Raw genomic sequence first — 21,214 nt, forward strand, 5'->3', positions numbered from 1 at the left:
ATGACCGAAAGCTTGTTCAAAATGGTATGTCTTGAGAAATACATACGAAAGAATATCTTTCCTACATCACCACCCCCTCCTGAATATGCTAATAATTCCTCAATTATTGATTGTCTTCTGATACATCACCCTAGCAATTAGCTAATTCTTTAATTGTGAGTTTTACTTATTCCTTGCTATTCAGATTTGCACAACATAAAGCTGCTTGAGGAGAAGCTGTATTAATAAATTCTTACTGCAAAACACCGTAAATAAATGGACAAAATGGATGTTTTTGAGTTTGCCGAATATGATCTAACAGTGTTGACCAAAATTCCATTTATGAACAGTGTAAGAATTAGGAGAGAAAACTGGAGCATGAAAAGTTATTTAAAACAATAATTTGTTTTCCTTCCCCCAATGTTTTTGTTGAAAGTCTGCCCTTCATAATGTAGGAGATAATAGCTAACCTTGCTTTCTGAAAAGGGTTCACATTTCAGTGTTGCTACAGTGTATTTTGGAAAACATAGACAGTGATATTTTATTAATCTAATGTAAACTGACTGGTATAAAAAGAAAATACCCGAGGGTCTTTGGGGTATGGTGTCATCTGATTCCTACGCCTTTTATAGCCAGGGAACGGTATGCAGTTTCTTGGCTGCTTGATACTGATTGCTATTTGGAACAGTAAATCCTCCGTTTAATGAAAACCAGGATGTGTTATGTACAGTAAAATAAAATTATTGAACTTTATATCTGATGGGATGAGGTTGAGTGGGATCCTTCCACAGTGTGCTTGTGCTCCCAAAATGTAACTGTATTTTTATTTAATTTGTAATTGTATTAAGTGTAATTTGTAATTGGGTGAAAGGAAACAATTGTTTTAAATAATTGTCATGCTCCAGTTTTCTCTCCTAACTCTTCCGTTGTTCATAGATGGAGTTTTGTTCAACAACTGTTAGTTCATATTTGGCATGCATTGAACATGGAATATGAAATTTTGTACATTGTTTTGTTTGTATTTGTAGTTCTGGATTGAAATTGCATCAATGCAGAGAGCAGCAACAAACTGGTATCCTTTCAAGTGTTCACTGAACTGATTCATTAGGCTTTTTTAAATGAAGGCTTTCCCAGGCTTCCCATCTCTGGCACACAGCAGCCTGAGGGTTCAAGGCAGCTGGCAAGTGTTGTGTTGTGAGCCTGAACCCACTAGATTCAAACATGTTCCACAGAGTAAGTTGTTGGCTCAACCAATATTAGTCAGAGGCAGTTTTCCTCCCATCCAAGAGAGCACACCCCCAGCATTGCATTGGAGTGTCTGCTTAGACTATATGAATTCCAGGTCCCTAAGTGGGACTCGGTCCTCCTGCCTGAAATTACTAAGTAATGATCTACTTCCTGCCTGCAATTATTAAGTTTATTTTTAACTAAGAACTTTTCTTAAAATAAAAGTTAAATGGTTCACTGCACAGGAAATGGGAGCATTGTCCCTGGCTGTCTTATCCTCTCCCCAGCCAAGGGCTCCTGGTGCCCACTGTAGCACCTGGGGGAGATCAGGTAAATATCAGCACAGATGAGATCATTGAACCTAGGGCCAAGCCCTACACTGTCTCAATGGCTCAGCTGCAACTCCATTTCTGTAGCTGGAAAAGAATTAATATTGGGTGCATGTTATTGCAATTGCCAGGGGTAAATAAAATACTACATAGAGCATGAAGAGGAAGAAATTAGTTTTAGAACAACATTAAACCAGCTTCAAAGTTAAGACTGAATGCAACAATTTGCCAATTTCTGCATGCTCTGAAATACTAAAAAAATCAAGTAAATCTAACCCTAGGTAGAATTTCTTCCTTGAGATTGAGATTGCTCTGTTTCTGGTCTTGCTTGGCATGAGAAAAGTTTATTATTTTGGTTTGCCAGTGTTAAAAACTTTCTGACTATCAATTGAAGCACTTCAAATTTTTACTAGAGAGTAAACATAGCGCACGGTATGTGCAGCACAAATTCTCCGGTCTCTGAAGGGTATGAGTGGCTCTTGCTATCCTCACAAGTATCCTGACATCGGAATGTCATTGCTGACGCATGTTAATTCCAGCTTTTTTGCAAACAGGTGCAAGGGAAGAAATGCACAGAGCAGAATGTGAAGCGCACTGGTGGTATTCATACCATACATAGATGGAACACTCCGGGAGCTGTCGAAACCAGTCCAGGAATTTGCTAATAGAATTACTGCTTAGCCACATGGAAACATTTGCAAATAATATTGTGGTGGAGTCGGCTGGGAATTAAACCTTTTAACAGACTTTAAAATAACAGTGGTTATGTAATTCACAACCAAAATGCTTTGTAGCCGAAACCCTCGTCCACGCCATCGCCACCTCCCGCCTTAATTATTCCCAGAGCCGGATTAACCATTAAGACAAGCAAACCATGTTTTAGTGTCTGTAATCTGAGGGGCCCTCGCATATTGTTGATGTCTTTACCTCCTGGCTGTGCTTCTTTTCCTGTCACTCTCCTCATATGAGACAGCATGTAGAGTGACGGGTGGAGGGGCAAGTATGACTCATACCTCCCGCTCCTCGCTTCTTCCCGTCACTCTCCCGTGAAGGCGTTAACAATATGCGGGGCCCCATCAGACCTTATCTCCGCACCTCGTGAGTGAGAGTGCGGAGGATGACCGCATGGAATTAAAGACTTGGGCTGGTTTAGTTTGATTGGGTTGGGCTATTCTGCCCAAATGTGGGATGGGCTCGGTTCAGTTTGGTTGGTTATAGATTTCATAAGGTTGGCCTTGGTCTCCTCCTCTTTCCCCCCCTATCCCCCAACTACACCCTATCTCACATTCCTCTCCACTCTGCCCTGCTTACCTGTAGTCTCCAGTCTATTTACCATTTAGTTAAAGCTTTGGCACTCAAAGCACGGTTAATCACCCACATTCAAAACAAAAACATACTCCTTTCAAAGCGTTTAATGGTTATTCATTGGAGTTTAATTGGCAGCATTATTAATTTGGTTAAACCTACACAGCCGTGCACTGCAGTTAGTCGGCAGTTGTATGAGAGGAGAGTGCCCTTAGCTGTTTTACTGCAATGCACACTGTGTAATTCACTTCACACGACTTGTCTGTTCTGCTGCCAGTGTCACAGGCAGCCACACCCGGTGTATTTATCTGCGTTAGGCTCACATTTCAAAATGTGGCAGTTGCTCTCTTTATGTTCTTAACATTGCCAGTAACAGTCTGTGAAGGTAAGCACTCATTCTCAAAGATGAGTTTCATCTAAATCTCACTCAGGTCGACAATAATCCAGGATAGATTGAATGCACTTGCAATCCTGTCTATTGAGCACAATTTGACATGTACCTTGTTTTGATCATGTAGTATACATGTTTGCAACTATGAAGTTGCAGTAAAAAGTATTTCGTAAACATTTTTTTTGAGTGCATAGTTCAGAGTTTCCAGATCCCTTAATCTGGCCCTGATTATTCCAATGCCTCCCCGTCAGAGTTGGAGAACTGGGAATACATTTTGTTTTAAAAAAGGAAATATTAAAATGACAAGATTTAAAAGGGAGTCTATAGAGATATTAATTTATTCTGCATTTCAGTGTTGCATTAAAAAAACACTTAACAAAATGTCTTCTGTGCATACATCTTACACTTAATTTGTGCCTTTTTTTAATACAGCAATAACTGGAAAAAGCCTCCAGTCCAAGGTCAGTAAATTTGCCCACTAGGAAGAGAATAGCTCAATAGTTCCTCAGTTTTATTATGTCAGATACCTGCACACTGAGTGTCGTCTGTTGGGTGTTCATAACTTTCCATTTCCAGTGACTTAAGGAAATATAATATTAAAGGGTAGGGCAAAAGAGCAGGGAAATTTAGTGGAGGAACTAGCACAATGCGCTGAATATGTTCTATGATTACTATCAAATGTAGAAGCAAGCAGCCCTGAGACTATCCTGCAGGAAGGGTGCTATCCAAATGCAAGTTGTTGTTTTAGTTCTGGTCTCAGCTCATCAGCCTCACCTTGGTCTAGGTGGGTGTAACCTCTTGAGACCACGTCAATAAAAATTCTACACAAGATATCAGCTTCCAGAGGATATCCAACTAGCAGTTTTCAAGCACAAACACAACACAGAATTAGAGGATAACAAGTACAAGATGCATTTATCAGAGATGCAGAGCAGTGAAGAATGTCAATTTGTTTAGAAGGAGTTAGGCAACACATTATTGTTTGCTTGGAGCTGGTGCTGATTAATTTCTTCAAAAGAGAGCTGGATAAAATATCTGGTTAGGAATGAGATGGAAGATTTTTGGGACATGGTCAGAATCATCAAATATTTCTCCGATTGCTCCTGTGCTGAGTAGAGGACGTCTGTGGAGAGCAGCCAGTCAGGGTTGAGCAGTGGAGATGCGAGGTTAGATACACAAGTTGGAGGTTTGATTGATTACCACTGAGAGTCGGAGGGGAAATTGTAAACAGTTTTCCCTCAAGAGATTAAACAGGTGCATCAAAGGCCACTATAAGAAAGTTTGCATGTGGTCAGAAGGAGCTGGTTTGAGAGGCCAAATGGCCTTTGTTGGATCATGTTTTCTGTTATGTAACAAGGGACAACTCACAAGAAACCACTTAAGCACACATATATTTTCCCTTGATCATGCTTAGAGATTATGGGGCAATTTAGTAGCGAGCTCTTCACTTTTAAGATTGTAGAACCCTCAGGCAGAAGGATCAATAGAATTCACTTACAGCAATATATCAATTGTTCTGCCAACAGCAAATGGCTCCTATTCTTTACTAAAACTTTTTATGTAATAGTGTAACTCAACCTCTTGATAGCATTCTTTATGTTCTTTCACAGAGAAATAAGAGAGGAAGGCAGTAGGACTAAAAGGAGATGGAGAAATGAAGTAAATATGAACCTTTCACTTTGAAAGGATGTCTCAAAGTGCTGTGCCCAGCTGGCTGAGAGCCTAAAGTAGCTGAGGTCAGGAGTGGAAAAGGTAAAAGATGTTGGGGGGGGGGGGGGGGGTGGGTAGGGGGGTAGGTGACTAAGATCAGTGGCAAAAAGAAAATAATTGAAATTAATATGGGCTTTAAAACATAACATTGTTTTTTTTATTTGTTTGGTTTTCAACATGTCATTTAACATCCATACTATTCTTCAGTGCCCTTCATGCCGGGAGGCCCTCTCAGAGGGCTTCACAGAATTTACAGTAAAGTTCAGTGACTGTATATTTTGTAGGCGAATGTGGCAGCCAATCTGTGCATAACTATTGCTTACAAGGCTTTTGTAATACAAATAATTTCTCAATTATCCCAAATCTGATAGCCACTGGAACATCTACCATGTGAAATAATAATAATAATAATAATCCTTGCATTTGATATAGCGCTTTTCACGTCGGGAGGACGTCCCAAAGCGCTTCAAAGAACACACTGTAAAGTGAATTGACTGTATATTTGTGGGCGAACGCGGCAGCCAATTGCGCACAGCAATGTCCCACAAACAGTCGTAGATTGAAAATGACCAATTTATTATTGTTTTTTTGGTTTGGGAGGGATTATTATTAGGCGTGTGGAGTAAGGAAACTTGCCCAAGGTTTCGCCCTGCCTGGAATTGAACTCAGGTCTCCCGCTTGCAAAGCGAGTGCTCTAACCACTGAGCTACAGGACTCCACAAATGCATTGTTCCATGAGACTTGAATGCCTCCACATGAGTGAATGCCAATACAATGGTTGTTTAAAACAATCCAATAATGGTATGATTAATACCTGTCGTGGATGAAAATATTCCTTGCATTAGATGTAACACTTTATCACATGGTCAAAACGTCTCAAAGCACCTCACAGGATTTTATTGTAAAGTGTAGTCAACCTGTATTTGTCGGAAGGTTGAAAGCATATGAAACATATTGGATTTTTAGGCTGCTCTTCACAGCACTCATGAATGATGCTTTAATTCAAGTCAAGTTACTTTTGGATTCAACAACTCACTGCTGCTAAATCTCTTGTTCATCTACTAATCTGTTTATTGACTTCAGATGATTGTTACAGTGGGAGGAGGAAGTAAGTGTTCACATTGTGGAATTAGGCAGATAATTAGTCATCGAATTAGGAGACAAATACTGTAGCAAAGCCTTTTGCCTGTTGAGACAAGCTGCTCACCTATTCTGCTTGGGAATGTTGGGATAAATGCACGTTTCAATTAAAGGCTGGAACAAGGAACTGTAAATCTGTAAATCAATAATTTCCTCCCTCATTAAATTCACCAAAAGCACCATTTAATTGATCATTCACCTCAATGGTTTTGGGGGGGGCATTATTGGGGCAGATTAGCTACTCCATTTACCTACGTAAAAACAATCGCTGCTTCAGGTAACTCCTTGGGTAAAATTCTGAGAAATTGCAATGTAATTGGGGATAAGTGTAGTTCCACTGCACCGGTCTTCCTCCACTACTTCATCAATGGTCATATTTATGTATTTCATGGTTGTTTGTGGGATATTGCTGTGCGCAATAGGACTGCCTCATTTCCCTACATATACAGTCACTCCACTTCACAGCATATCCTATAAATCACTTTCGGTTGTCCTTCAGAGGTGAAAGGCACTATACCAAATGCATATTATTAACTGTGGCTAGTCAGTGGATGTTAGCAGTTGACCATGGGATATGGACTGAGACAGGGGAAAGTCAAGCCCAATCCTATCTTCTCCCGACATCCTCAGCCAAACTCAGTGCAAACTGAATTTTGAATCTGGGACTTTCCCAGCCTCCATGGGTCAGCTACTTGCTGGATAAACTCAGTGAGCCACTGCGGAAACCAAATAAAATTATCTTGGAAGAAATAATGCAACATACTGCATATTTGTGCATTTATTATATACAATATTAAAGCCAAAGTTCAAAAAGCAAAAGAAAAATTTTGGTTGAGATACATAGTTATTCACTTTGTGACATCAAATCCTTTTTTTCCCTCATTGACTACTGTACAAAAACATACCCTTGATACGATCAGTCACCTGTACAGCACTGGCCAGCCATTGCCTTCTCCTCTATAACAATAGTTTTGTTCATAAGTGTACCATCAATACAAACATTTTTACAAATCATCCAAAGAAAAACCAAAGCGCTGTCTGGAATGAACTCAGCAAAATAATTAAAAGGTAAACATTAGCAAATGTACAATGTTACAGCCAACATCAGCTCTCTGCACCTCTCCTCAATACAATAGTTAAGAAATTCAGATTATTTGTGCAATTGATGTTCTCTCTTAAAATATAACCACTATGTCAGGCAAGCTTTGATATTAGTGAAAGAGCATGCAAATTGTAGCAAATTGGTTAGAAATATCACTTGATATGGCTTCTCAACATGAAAGATGCTATACATGTATAAACCGTATTGTGCTGCATTTGCCTGGTTAGTTTTTTCTAAAGCCTAATCTTGTTTATTCTCTAACAACATCAGAATTACAGTATTAGTAGCTTTTTAAGTCAGTCACCGTTTCCCATCAAATGCCACATGGAATAGGACAATGTCTCTTCATATGCCAAAGATAAGGAGTCAGGGATCATGAAATAACTTATGTTTGATGGATAAAATATATACTTTTTAAATTCTATATTCCTGAAATGACAGGCCAATCCAAGTGCTAGATGACCATCTACTGTATAACTGTAATTTAATAGATGACTGTGTCTGTTTTGAAAACTACTACAGTTCTCAATTTTTGGAAATACTTACTGCACTATATTCTAGGGGTTGGAAATTTAATTATTTTTAGTGAAAATGTTTACTCTGCTGAATCTAATGCTCATTAAGTATGTCTGCATTGGGAAATGGAACACTTTCTCATTTCAGACTGCCATTGCCAGCAACAACACCAGACCAATCAATGCCGGACTTGGGCAGGGTAATTACAGCTTACATCTAATGTAGTTCTTCCCATTTCTGTTTCCAATTCAAAGGTGCTCTTCCTAGTTCCTGCTGAGTTTTAATTACAGAGCACAGCTGAACACAGTGAAGGGTAATATACCCAGTCTGTTCTGGACAAGCACTCCCAGACTAGGTATAAGCCAGCCAGCTGTAGACTAAGAGCTCTATATGTGTTCTACACTTACTATAGGAGAGAAATTCCAACTGGGTTTATGCTTCATGACTCTTTCCTTAGCATTTTACAGCATGCACATTTTGTACCATTATTAAATTCAGTCTTAATTTTGCAGTTAGTTTTCTGTAGACCTTAGAAAAATAAGCCACAAACATAAGACTGAATTTAAGAATTTTCGAAAATATGCATGTTTTTAACGCTAGGCAAAAATTCCAAGTCAAGTCCAAGGAGAATTTCTCTCCTAATATATGTGCCTTATCTCCAGCCCTCATTTCATCGGTCTGTCACACACCAGCTCTCTGAGGCTGACACCCACCTATGGCTAGTTCTGTCCTGTGGACCTGCAGTTGCTAAAAATGTAGTTGAGCTTCTACTTATACTCATTCGACCTAGGATCTTACAGGCAGGAGAGATAACTTTCATCTGATATGTTTCCATCAACCAAATTGGCACCAAATAATTCAGATGAATTGGCTGCTCACCTCACTGTTGTCCTTGATGTGCCTGATGCAAATTAACTGCTGTGATTTCTGACATAACATTCCCTCTATTTCTAATTTTCATATTGTGAAGTGATTCCAGACTCCAGTGCGATAAATGTTTTGTAATACAAATGCAAGTCAGACACTCGTCTGATCAAAGAAAAAGTAAGTTTTTTTTTGATCAGTTGGTTTGACTCAAACCCAAGCTTTTCAGGTGGAAAATGGGAGATTTATTTTGTGGTATTTCTTGATAAAGAAATCCTCCAAAATTAAACCCATTGTATGTCAAACCATCATGCCCCCTCTCACCTGCTTGTTCTGGAGTTGGGACACTTAATAAATCATTTGTTTATGACTCCCTGAACACCTCCCACCCGCATTTTCTGCTTTTAATGTTTTGTTTTCAATAAATATCTAAATATGTAATGCTGTAAGAGTATAAAATTCACAGAGAACAGTGACCATGGCTGAAATGTTCTTGCAATGCTAGCTCAAATGTACAGATAAGTTGCTGGTATAAAACTGCATGTAGATCTCATTATCTGGCACAGTCAGACATCAGCACCTCTTTATTATTCAAGTGTTACATGATGATTAATCATTATTTAAGCAGCGATGGTCTTGTACTTTATGTACTGATGTACAAATTGGCTGGATGATTGACTTACAAACTTGAAGGTCATGACCTTCTGAATACTGCACAAAGGCAAAAAAAAATCCAGCTATTTACCTCCTCTCCACCCCCACTATTTTTAAAGAAAAGAAAATCTCCAATTAGTTATTGAGGCTACAGTTTCAGTTACTAAATTGTTATGCTTATCAAATAAATACTGTTGTGTATGATTTGATTTGGTTGAGTTTTTTTTACAATTTTAAAATTAAGGGCTTTTGTATTTCCTAATGGTGTGCAATCTGTGTTGTATATTTGTCTTAAAATAAAATTGGCATAGCTGATAGCTGAGAAACTTACCTGAAAAAGTGTTGGATTATTTCAGAGCTGTTTATGAAGTACCTATGTCCAGTTACGTGAGCTCAGCTGGGTAGACTGGATTCAGCCTGCATTTTGTAATGAAGACTCAGCTGGACCCACAAACGACACCAATCAGTAATACCAACCAGGCAGAGTACACCAGACGGATAGTTACTGTACACAAGACCGGCGGCGTGCAATACAATGGGCCAGGGAATAACAAACTGTGTCCAGCTGCTGCTTGAGCCAAAGAACATCTGGCTTTGATTTGTTAATTGCCATCAAAAGGGTCTGCAACCTACCAGAAATCTCCATCTTAATTTAAATACTGTACAGTTTTACTGAAAAAATCTCCAGAGTAAATGCACCCACTAGGCCTGGTTCTGATTAAGTGAGGATTTGAACAGCAACTTGTACACTGGAAAACAGAGAATAACTGGACTCTGTGTGAAGACCTGGAACAATTTATAAATATAATTAATATTAATTACTGGTTCATTCCATGATCTGCATAGAAAGTCTAAGCCTGACCTGGATTATTCATCAATAATATGATCTGTATTGACTATCACCATTATTATTATATAGTGCCCCAAAGCAGCCAGTATTTACAAACAAAATCCTGTCATCTTCTTTGTGTATGATATTACCCAACTAGAATTAGTGGAAATTGGCTGTTTATTACATCATGCAGTATTTGTTGTCCTCATCATTACACCATTAGTGGTCAGTAATAGAGAGATAAGCAACAATATGAATGATTCAGTAGGACATGACTTGTGCTTGTGTTTTTGATATCCTGCATTTTTGTTCTTTATCTTTCACTTAACACAATGTACTGCACGTAACACAAATATACTGGAAACATTTCTGTTGTGAGATACTATTATTGTGTATGACTTTCATGCTTGCCTTCAAAATTCCATGATACCCATATTACTTAATTAGTGGCCATCCCAGTCATTGCCATTTGTTTGTACTGATCTTAGAATTCACAGAGAGGACTGAACATTTCATAGTGTACTCCTTAAAAAATATGCCAGTAATATTCTGCTGTTGACAAGAAGCTTGCACTGCACAACTGTGGCAGGCTGTTTTTTTTTCAGTCTACCTTTGTCTTACATCACAAAACCTACACAATTAGATTGCAATCCAATAGAAAAGCAATAGAGTTTCTACTTTTACTGTGTACTGTGTACACATGGTCATTGCTTTCCAAAGAAGTGCAAAAAGAGCCATAAAACACTGATAACTGCTATATACACGTAGAAAATAAGTGCATAGGTATAATGAGACTGATTCAAAATACAGGGTGCTCAGAATATTGTGCTTTTTGTTTCGTATCTTTGAGAATACAGTTCCATAGAAATACATTCCAAAAAACTCACCCACATGACATGGGTCCCCCCTCTCTCCTCATAACATAACCAACTAATTGACATTGTGTTCCACTTGGGAATGTATCCAGACACAAAATTCTTTTCATAATCTGGCATTTCAGAAACCAAAATGAAACCCTCCCAAAACATCCTCTTATCATTTTCCTCAGACTCGCTTTTCATAACCTCCGCAAATCCATACTCTCCACGTTTCTCCAGTCCTTAGTGCAAGCTTCACTCTTTTACAGGCTGAGCAACTCCAAAGTCTCCTTTTAAATGAGGATCTCCACCACATCTCCATCTGGGAAATCGGCTTTGTGGAAAAAACTGCTGTTTGTTCCTCTGCTGGCGTGCATCTTGATATGAAAGCTGGAAACCTCTGTTGTAAAGAAAGCAGCAGTAGTTAAGATTTAGTTCTCTGATATAGGAGCTGTCATTTTCTGGAAAAAAGGTTTCTGGCAAACCTTTTTTCATTTGTTTTGAAAGAGAAAAGGTGTGATGTAAATCGTACTGAAAGCAGTGTGATAAAATCATGTGAGGCCTCTCTTTCATACCAAGCTAAAATGACCTTCACTCAGTCTTTCATGAAGCCAATTTCACTTTAAAGTATATTCCGTGAAGCGCTTTGAGACATCTCGAAGATGTGATAAGGCGCTATATCAAATACAAGGATTATTATTATAATAACTTACATTTAGTTTAGCATCCTTCAAGGTGGAAGGAGGTCTCAAAGTGCATCACAGGATATACTGTCAAGTGTTGTGAATTATGACAATGTCCCTTTCAACATAAAGTACTCAAAGCCACCTCCTCCCCCCCACCAGCTCTTCCCTGTAATGTATAATCTCTCATTGTAATGAGCAGGAATCAGCATCCTTTCTGATCTTTAACATCAATCTTGGCACAATATAGTGGGAATGTTCAGAAATTATTTATTGAGCATTATGCTGTACACATAATGCCTCCCCTCAATGATATCACTTTGTTAAGGAGTTGAATAATGGTAATAATCCTTGCATTTGATATAGTGCCTTATTATGCTGTTGAGATATCTCAAAGCGCTTCACAGAATATATTGTAAAGTGGATTGACTGTGTATTTTATGGGCGAGTTGAGGTAATAAATAAAATGTTAGCACCTTCAGTCATCTTTCCAATTCTCATCCTCTTCAGATCTTCCCACCCCACCCCTAGCTTGGGTGCAGAGCTCTTGAGACCATCTCCCAATGTGAAAGGCGCTATGTAAATGTAAATTGTACTGTAAAAGTATAAAACAATCTCGATGACAAATTCTTATCTTCCTCCCATGTAAAAACAATCTTACTTTCTTACAGTTTGGGATGGATGTCAGGGTTCAATCATCCTCAATAGTACCCAGCCTCATGATCTGCAGTGCCATTTACCTGGCTTCTCTCGATTCCCACGGGCCGATTTAGGCCTCACAACAGGGCTGCTGTTCAGCCTTCCTCTGCTATGGGCCGGTGCGCTGCTCGGACGAATCGGCTCAGGACTCTTTTCCGTCTGAGTGCTATTGTCTTTACTGCCTGTTTTAACATGTGTGGAAATCACTGTGGCTGAGGGTGTGAATACTTGGAGTGAGGAGCGTGAAGAGTTTTCTTGATTGTCTTTCATTTGAAGCAACCCTAGGAAATGAAAGCAGAGAGAGATGAGCATTTCAATGCACTTTGATAGAACACATTATAATCCAGTCTGAATTCATGATGAAGATAATGATCATTTTGTAAAACAGAAATCTTGTAATCAACAGCTTTATGATCGAATTTCCAAAAATACCACTGCTGTCATGAGCAAATCATTCCAACACTGCAACATTACACAAAAAAGTTCTGAATACATTTGTAGCAAATAAAGTGTGGCTCTGTGCTGAGACACAGAGTAATGCTTTGATCAATAACGCTCTCAAGAATGTGTCCACAGAGTAGCCAACATCAGTGAACAGCCCTTAACACAGATCCACAGAAAACGATTCATGTTCCTTTCACATACAAAGATGCAGTAAATCACAAGAAAGCGGGTATAAGCTGGTCTTCAAAATATCACAGTGGAAGAAGATAATGAAATTAATATTTGCATTTGATATGGCACCTTTCACATCTGGAGCACTTTCAAAGCACTTCATTGTAGTGACTGCATATTTTGTAGACAAATGCAGCAGCCAATTACACACAGCATTGTTCAAGACAAGATCACAGGAGAGGTTCAGATAAAGAAAGCCCAGCAAGCCCATTTGATCTCATCCTTCCTCCCATCCTCCCATCACAGCATTAAGTTGTGTGTTAAATGAGTCCAGAGTCCTGGTCTCAACCACCCCTCCTGGTAGCCTACCCCAATCATTAATTAGTCTCTGGATAAAGATGGGATGGGGAACCTCTTTACATGGTCATTTCTCACCACTAACAAAAAGGCTAATATTTAGGTAATTTTAAAATGAGTCCAATGCTTACCCGCACTTCCTTTCCAGTTCTTTTCCTCCTTTTTATCTTCTGCTGGTTGACTGTTGGTCAGCGATGTCTGTCGAGAGTGCAGCCCAGAGCCTCCTGAGATAGAGGAGACTGACCTGGCAGATCGCAGAGACCCCGACTCTATCTTCCCTGGCTCCCTGCGAGAACGCTGCTGTAGCACTTTAATCATGGCGTCCTTCTCAATTAGCTGTGCATGGAGGTTCTTGATTCTGTTAGAGATGCAGTTGAAGCCGGTGACTTCAGATACCCTGCTGGAAATGAAATCGTCTCATTTATATTAAAATAATAAATCCTGTGCTTGATATCGCACCATATCATGTCAGCAAAACATCTCAATGCACTTTACAGGATTTCACTTCGTAATGATCAACTATTTGTAGGTGAATGTGGCAGCCGATTTACACACAGCAATGTCCCATTAACAGCAAGAATTGAATGATCAATATTTTCTGGAAGATTGTTGGCTAGGACACAGGGAGAAACTCCCTTCCCTTCTCTCTTCCAATATTACCATGGGATCTTTAATGTCCATCTGGACTAGCAGACAGATGCTTGGTTTTAACCCTCTTGATAAAGCAGCACAACTCCATCATTGCACTTAAGTATCAGTCTAGTCTATGAGCTCGAGTACCGGTGTGGAATTTCAACCCACAGTGTCTGGCCCAGTGGCATGGGTGCTACTAAATGAGCAGAGATGACACTTGTGCTGTGCTGATAGGGTGATGAGATGGGCAACATCACATTGCAACGAGGGAGCTTCCCCCACTCTCTGGAAGTAAAATGCCTTGACACTAGAAATTTTCCACTGGGTTGAACAAGTGGTAAAATGGAAGAAACGTAGCTATCTTCAAGAGGAAGAAATGTAGCTATCTTCACTATGTCATTCCCCTCTCCGCATTCCAAAGGGACTGCTTCCTCCATGACTTCCTGGTCCACTCCTCCATCACCACTAACACCTACTCTCCTCCCCCTGGCACCTTCACATGCCAGCTCAGAAGATGCAGAACCTGCTAGTCCACCTCCGCCCATACCATTGGCCAGGGTCCCAAACATTGCTTCCGTGTGAGATAGTGACTTACATATATTTCCACTAACGTACGCTGCTCATGATGTTGTCTCCTCTAGATTGCGGAGACCAAACACAGATTGAGTGATCGCTTTGCCGAACACCTCCGTTCCATCCGCAAGTGCAAGCCTGAGCTTCCAGTCGCTTACCACTTTAATTCTCCTTCCCACTCCCACTCTGACCTCTCTGTCCATGGCCTCTTATGCTGATCCAACAAAGCACAACACAAGCTTGAGAAACAGCACCTCATCTACCTCAAAGGCACTTTTGGCCTTAACATTGATTTTAACCACTTCAGATCTTAAACACAACTTCTCTTAGCCTCGCCTCCCCCTTTTCTATAACTATTCATACAACCTCTAGGTCTCAGACACATCTTTTCTTTCTATAATCTCCCAATATTGCCTTCTTTTGTCTTGTTCCATTAACCTCTCTGATCTCATAATTTACTGTCCTCCACCTAATTCTATTCCTTTGTCTTTCTTTCTCCATCCCTTTCTCTGTTTGTCCTTATAAACTGTTCCTTTCCAATAACACCCAGTTCTGACGAAAGGTCATTGACCCGAAACATTATCTCACTTTCCTCTCTCCATAGATGTTGCCTGACCTACTTATGTGTTCCCAGCAATTTGCTTTTTGATTTCAGATTTCCATCTCTTGCAATATTTTTCCCTTGCCCACTTTGTCATTGCTTGTCATTATTGTGTCCGACAGAAGATTGCAGCGTGTTTGATAAATGCAAACTCTGAAAAAAAAATCCAGATAGTTCCAGATAATCAGAAATAAATTTGTGCTGGGAGCTAGCTATTGATGGAATGTTGTTTGAATTAATTATACTAATAATAATCCTTGCATTTAATATAGTGCATTTCACATTGTGAGGATATCTCAAAGCATTTCACAGGATTTACTGTAAGTGACTGTATTTTGTAGGCAAAATGTCTCAAAGCACATCACAGGAACTTATTTAAAAGTGTAGTGACTGTGTATCTGTATGCAAATGCAACAGCCAATTTCTGCACAGCAATGTTCCACAAACAGCCATGAAGTGAGTGAGCAATTTTATCTGGGGGATTGGTAGCCAGGACACCCTGGAGAAACTCGCTTCTCTATTTGAATAATACTATGGGATATTTAGAACACTCGCTTTGCAAGTGAGAGACCTGAGTTCAATTCCAGGCAGGTCAGGGCAAAACCTTGGGTAAGTTTCCTTACTCCACACGCCTAATAATAATCCCTCCAAAACCAAAAACAATAATAAATTAGTCATTTTCAATCTACGACTGTTTGTGGGACATTGCTGTGCGCAATTGGCTGCCGCGTTCGCCCACAAATATACAGTCAATTCCTTTACAGTGTGTTCTGTGAAGCGCTTTGGGATGTCCTCCCGACGTGAAAAGCGCTATATCAAATGCAAGGATTATTATTATTATTATTTAATATCCACCTGAACAAGCAGATTTTGGCTTAACATGTCATCTGAAAATGGTACTTCCAACATCACAGCACTCCTCAAGTACTTTATTGGAGTTTCTACCTGGACTATGAATTCAAAATCGTGACACAAAGCATGTGCAAAGTATGTATACATAACTGGTCTGTACCAACAATATTCACCCAGTAACCTTCAGATTCTGAGGACTACCGACTATTACCAGGGTAACACACCATTAAACACTTATTTGGAAGTGAATTTTCTTTAAAATGTAACTTTTGGTTGTAATTCTACAATGGTTTGTAAACTTATCAACATTAGTTTTTAATTTGTAAGATTTGCAAAATAAGTTGTAAATAGGAATCTTGCAGGCAACAGGATTGACTCAAGCCAACCCTCTGATCTATGCTCTGAAACTAATCTCTGTTTTGACTTAGAAAAGGATGGTTTGCAGCCAGTGGAGGCTTCTGACATCAGACAGGAGATTGGCATCAATCAGCATCTGAGTAGAGTTCCAGAGGGGTAGTCTGAGATACACTGAGGTTTCTTCAAGGTCTGCTATTTGTGAATCCATTAACAATCAGCACATTTTAATCCCCCCAGCCCCATCTCTACCTTTATCTTTAATAATTGGCAATGACCTTCCCCACCACCCACCCATTTACCCCCACTTTGCAATTGGTGGCATTTGACTCCTGAACCTGTGCATGGAAACATGACTGCGTGCAAAATGTCCAAAGATGCACTTTCTTACCTGTGTTCCAAATCTTGAATCCTCCGATTTGTTTCCTCTTCTTCCTTCCACATCCGTGCTTCCAATGAGTTGTCATTGTAGCTGCCATTTGGAGAGTGGCTTATTATAGTAGTGTCCCTAGTGACGGAGACGAACAGTTTAGAAAATTTCCTTTCAGTTTTTCAAGTCTTCAGCTGGCTTATCATCAAGAATTGCTTGCCCTTGATACCCTCAAATTTCCCCCCTCTTTCTCCTAAGGTGTTAACCTAACACTGGGATGAGACTCCAAGGGTAGGTTTTACTCCCTCCCTAGATGGACACTGAGCTCAACTGTAGCAACCAAACCGCTGCCCTACAAAGATCAGCTAATTCAGCACACACGAGGCAATGATCTTGGGACCCTCCAAGCTTATATTTTCACATCAGTTTCACATCACTTAGCAACTGAGAAATCAAAAACAGTTGTAGCAAATCACAGAGCGATATTATTGTTTGATGTGAATAAACACCAGACCACCATTATCTGACATCAAATGTTTAACAGAGAAACAGAGCTGTAACTAAATGTTTAGCTTAAAGGAAAGATTCATTCTGAACTCCTGAGAAACCATCCCGCAGCCAAGGTATAAGGTATCAGGAATATGACTAACTTTAGTATTTGGGAAATAAGAAAGGACAGTGATATATTTTCTGGCAAAGACACAGCTCAGAACAAAATTAGGTGTTACCACAAGAAAATACATGGCCAAAGTAGGTATATGTACCTGGTCTGTACCAACAATGATCCCAGAAATATTGTGGATTTAGGGAAAGAGTAATTACATTGGGACCTTCAGCTCACTGCCCAAGCTAGGGGAGCACTGCAATGTCAGAGGTTCCGTCCTTCAGATGAGACGTTAAACCAAGTCTGTCTGTTCAGGTGGACATTAAAATCATGCGGCCCTACTTATAAAGAGAAGGGAGTTTCTTGTGGTGATCTAATGTCCCAGATAAAACTGGTCATTCAATTCAGGAGTGTTACGGGACATTGACATGTGACAGGTTGTACAGTATGTCCTAGCACCCTGTGATACTCTGTGTGGGTGATTCCATATGAATCTTCAGTAAAAATTCCAATACAGCTGCACGTGGCTCCATTATTTATTCATGATTATGTGTACTTATATCATCCTCAAGGGCTCATGGTTCATTTTTATTTGTAAACATCAGGTTTATGCTTGTAATTCTCCATAGCAAATGTCATTTATTTAGATAACAAGGTGGGGAAAACTGCTGTGCTACTGAGTGGAAGGAAATGGGTTGTTTGTTTTTCCTCTCATAGTGAATTTTTAGCTGAAGCCATTGTCCAAGCATGTTAAGGATTGGCATTCTAGCAGACAGAGTGCCTTCTTTACCAACATCTTTCGGATGAGACGTTAAACCGAGGTCCCATCTCCTTATTCAAGTGGACGTTAAAGATCCCATGGCACGATTTGAAAAAAAGAAGGGAGTTGTTTTTTNACTGGTGTCTTGGCTAACAAATCTCGCAAATTAAATTGGTTACTCACTCTATGGCTGTTTGTGGAACATTGCTGTGCGCAAACCTGGCTGCCGTGCTTCGCCCAGCTCTTTGAGAGGTCGCAACAATCAAAATCAAGGATTATTATTAATATTATTATTAAATCTCTCTTGTGATTCGTGGGAAGTATCAATTTGGAGGGGATTCCCTCCTGGTGCAAGTCCCGGTCACATGTAAAGAATTGAAGGGCATAAAGTGGCAAATCAATTCCAATCAATCGTATAATAGCGACTAGTAAAAGTGAAGCCAGCTGGCATGACTATAACCATCTTCCACACTCTGCCCTTAGGCAGCCCCCACACACACGCTCCCTCTCAGTGTCTGCAGCTTACCTCTGAGCAGCGGCTGTAGCAGCAGCGTCCATGGCAAAATGGCGCATTGCACTTTCTTCCAAGTACTTCTGTTCCCACTTTGTCATGTCAGCCTCCAGGGCCAGGATCCGTTCCTCCTTTTCCCGCAGTAACTCCATAAGTGCTGGTGCGTTGTACTCAGGAACATTAGTCATCTGGGAGCCACCGCGCCGCTAAGTAAAATAAACCATGTTTAGGAATCAAAGTGCACCAATCTGAATACTCAGTTTGGCTTTTTACTTATCATGATTGTTATTTACCTGCTGCACTCGATGAGATTCCAGTTCCCGTTCCAGCCGTGTGCGTAGTCTCCGCTCCAGCTGCTCCCGCTTTTCACAGGCCGCCTGTAACTGCGTCAGGGCCTGCTGCAGTCGCTCCACCTTCTCCACATACACCTGCTTCTTCCGTAGCTGCCGAAAGATAGCAACGTGTGAACACAAAGACTGCGAGGGTGGAAAATAAATTCCAAGGTCCTCCCCAACTCACAACAAGGACCTATCCAATAGTCCAAACCTTCACAAGAGCAAGAATACGTATGACGCAGCACACAGCACGTTCACTTCAAGTATAACAGCATATACATAGGTATACAGCATTGAAAATTACAATCAAGCCAGTCCATGTCTAAAGACTGCATTCCCCCCACGCCTCTCCCCGACTATGGCACAGATTTGGCTCACAGCCAGTGTCAACCGTTGTGGCTGCCAGCATCTGATTCAGTTATTCCAGTATCCTGTGAGCAACACACCAATGTGGCAACTTCAATAGTGGCTAAACTATTATCAATTTGACTCAAGGAGGAGGCAGATTGAAGAAGGAATTAGATAGCTATTTGGTAAGAAACTGATTGAAGGGTATGAGAAATACAGCATGGTGTATGCTTATACATTTGCCTATAAATACAGCCACTACCCTTTACAGAAACTCTGTGAAACAACTTGAGATGTTTTGACGTGCTATGTCAATGCAATAATTTTATTATTTTATATATCATGTCCATCCAGCATATTTCCCCCTGGCCCTGTATATCTCTATATTCATAGAATCCTGGAAATTTACAGTACAGAAGGAGGCCATTCAGCCCATTAAGTCTGCACCAGTTCTCAAGCAAGACACTCAATCAATATTATAAAAATATTTATTCTTGTAATATAAGAGCTGAGAATAAGCACAGCTTTTTATCAGGTGTTCAGCAACTGGTGTTGAAATGCACCAATGCCCTGAAGATCAAACACTAAAAGTAGATTCAAACTCAAAGCCGACGAATGAAGATATTGTCCAAATATACTATTCAACTGCGGCAAAGATCGTGTGGAAATGATTCAGTTCATTTGAATATTATGCAACACCAGTACAAGGATCGAATGTTCTGGTCAGCATATTTATTCTTATTGAAAGAAAGTCTTTGTTTGAAATATCTGCATTGCCGGAGATTGTAAACTGCATCATTGGGAAATATGTCTTGTAAAATGGTATTCTGTATGCAAGTGCTTGCCACAAGAAAGAACTGTATTGTTTTAATTCCAGGAAATGTGCGCAAGCGAATATTCTATATGGCTTACAACAATTGTGAAAGCTCTGTGAACATTCAAATGTTAAATGGATTTGCAAATAGATTTATATTTAGATAAGAAGTCAAGGATCCAATATTTAACTGGTAGAAGGAAACAGATGACATAAGAATTGATCCATTGACTATTGTGCTATTTGTAAATACTCATTAACACTTGGTGACTTTTAAATAGAATTTACTGTAAATGACATAAAGTCTGTTTGCTGCTACCCCATTATAAATGCACATCATAAAAGTCAATATATTTAGTGGGAAGTGAGATTTAAGTCTTGAATATTTCCTTAGGTAGGATTTACAATTCCTCTTAAGAAAAATTCTGAAGGATGAGATGGATTCCTAAGAAGAATCAATATAAAGTACATGCTCTGCTCCAAGTTGTAAATAGCACTGTTATTGAACCTGCTGAGTGTGGCTATTGCTTGTTAAAGCTTCTTAAGCCTCGGTCAACCAAGCATTAAAACCAATCTGGTTAGTTACACTTAAGTTATGTTCTGATTTCTTTGTATTGAGCTTCTTAAGGGAACAGCTAGGCCTGAAGTTTTTAGTATTATTCCAAGACTTAAGTCTGTTGTTTTAAAATTTAAGATAATGCAGAACTTTGGAAAACGTAGTTTTCATTTTGAAGCCTTTTTTCCGCAGTTCTTTTCAAGTGCTGTGGAAAATCAGCTTCCAAATGAAATCCGACTTTAAGTCCCTTTTCCAAAATTCCTCACAATCTTAAATACCTTAAGTCTAAGAACATGAGAAAATTTGCGGGATCACATTTTGTGTAGCTACACTTCAAAAACAGTCTTATCAACAGAAAAATGTGCCGAAGCAGCCAAGAGAAGCTCTAGTGCAGACTAGAAACTGTAGAAACTACACTACAGATCCTTCACGAGCAAAGTCAATGCCTCTGAAGTGCGCAATGGTCCAATTATTCCAGAGGCATCCTGCGCTAGGATTCATAGCTGTTTATAATTGTCCCAGAATGTAGCGAGCAGTGTATAATGTTGTTTTAATTTTCGCAAGTATAAGATGTTCCCTTTAGGGGGCATTGAAAGTACCTATGACGCCTAAAAAATTAAAAACATACATGATGTTCCATGGT

General features: G+C 39.7%; 1 protein-coding gene across 2 annotated transcripts in view; it reads right to left on the minus strand.

Moving 5' to 3' along the window:
• Positions 1-6,573: 6,573 nt before the first annotated feature.
• Positions 6,574-21,214, minus strand: part of amotl1 (angiomotin like 1) — a 54,253-nt gene continuing 39,612 nt past the window's right edge. Inside the window, exons 8-13 of one of the 2 annotated variants that reach the window (XM_007902043.2) lie at positions 18,812-18,961; positions 18,534-18,724; positions 16,665-16,781; positions 13,392-13,660; positions 12,330-12,569; positions 6,574-11,306 (exon numbers count right to left, since the gene is read on the minus strand). In XM_007902043.2, the coding sequence (XP_007900234.1) occupies positions 11,200-11,306; positions 12,330-12,569; positions 13,392-13,660; positions 16,665-16,781; positions 18,534-18,724; positions 18,812-18,961 (1,074 nt within the window). In that variant the 3' untranslated portion in view covers positions 6,574-11,199. The remainder of the gene's footprint in view (positions 11,307-12,329; positions 12,570-13,391; positions 13,661-16,664; positions 16,782-18,533; positions 18,725-18,811; positions 18,962-21,214) is intronic. The other variant, XM_007902035.2, reaches the window with a different exon arrangement.

This window comes from Callorhinchus milii, unplaced genomic scaffold, assembly GCF_018977255.1.
Source record: "Callorhinchus milii isolate IMCB2004 unplaced genomic scaffold, IMCB_Cmil_1.0 Scaffold4, whole genome shotgun sequence".
Taxonomy (NCBI): Eukaryota; Metazoa; Chordata; class Chondrichthyes; order Chimaeriformes; family Callorhinchidae; genus Callorhinchus; species Callorhinchus milii.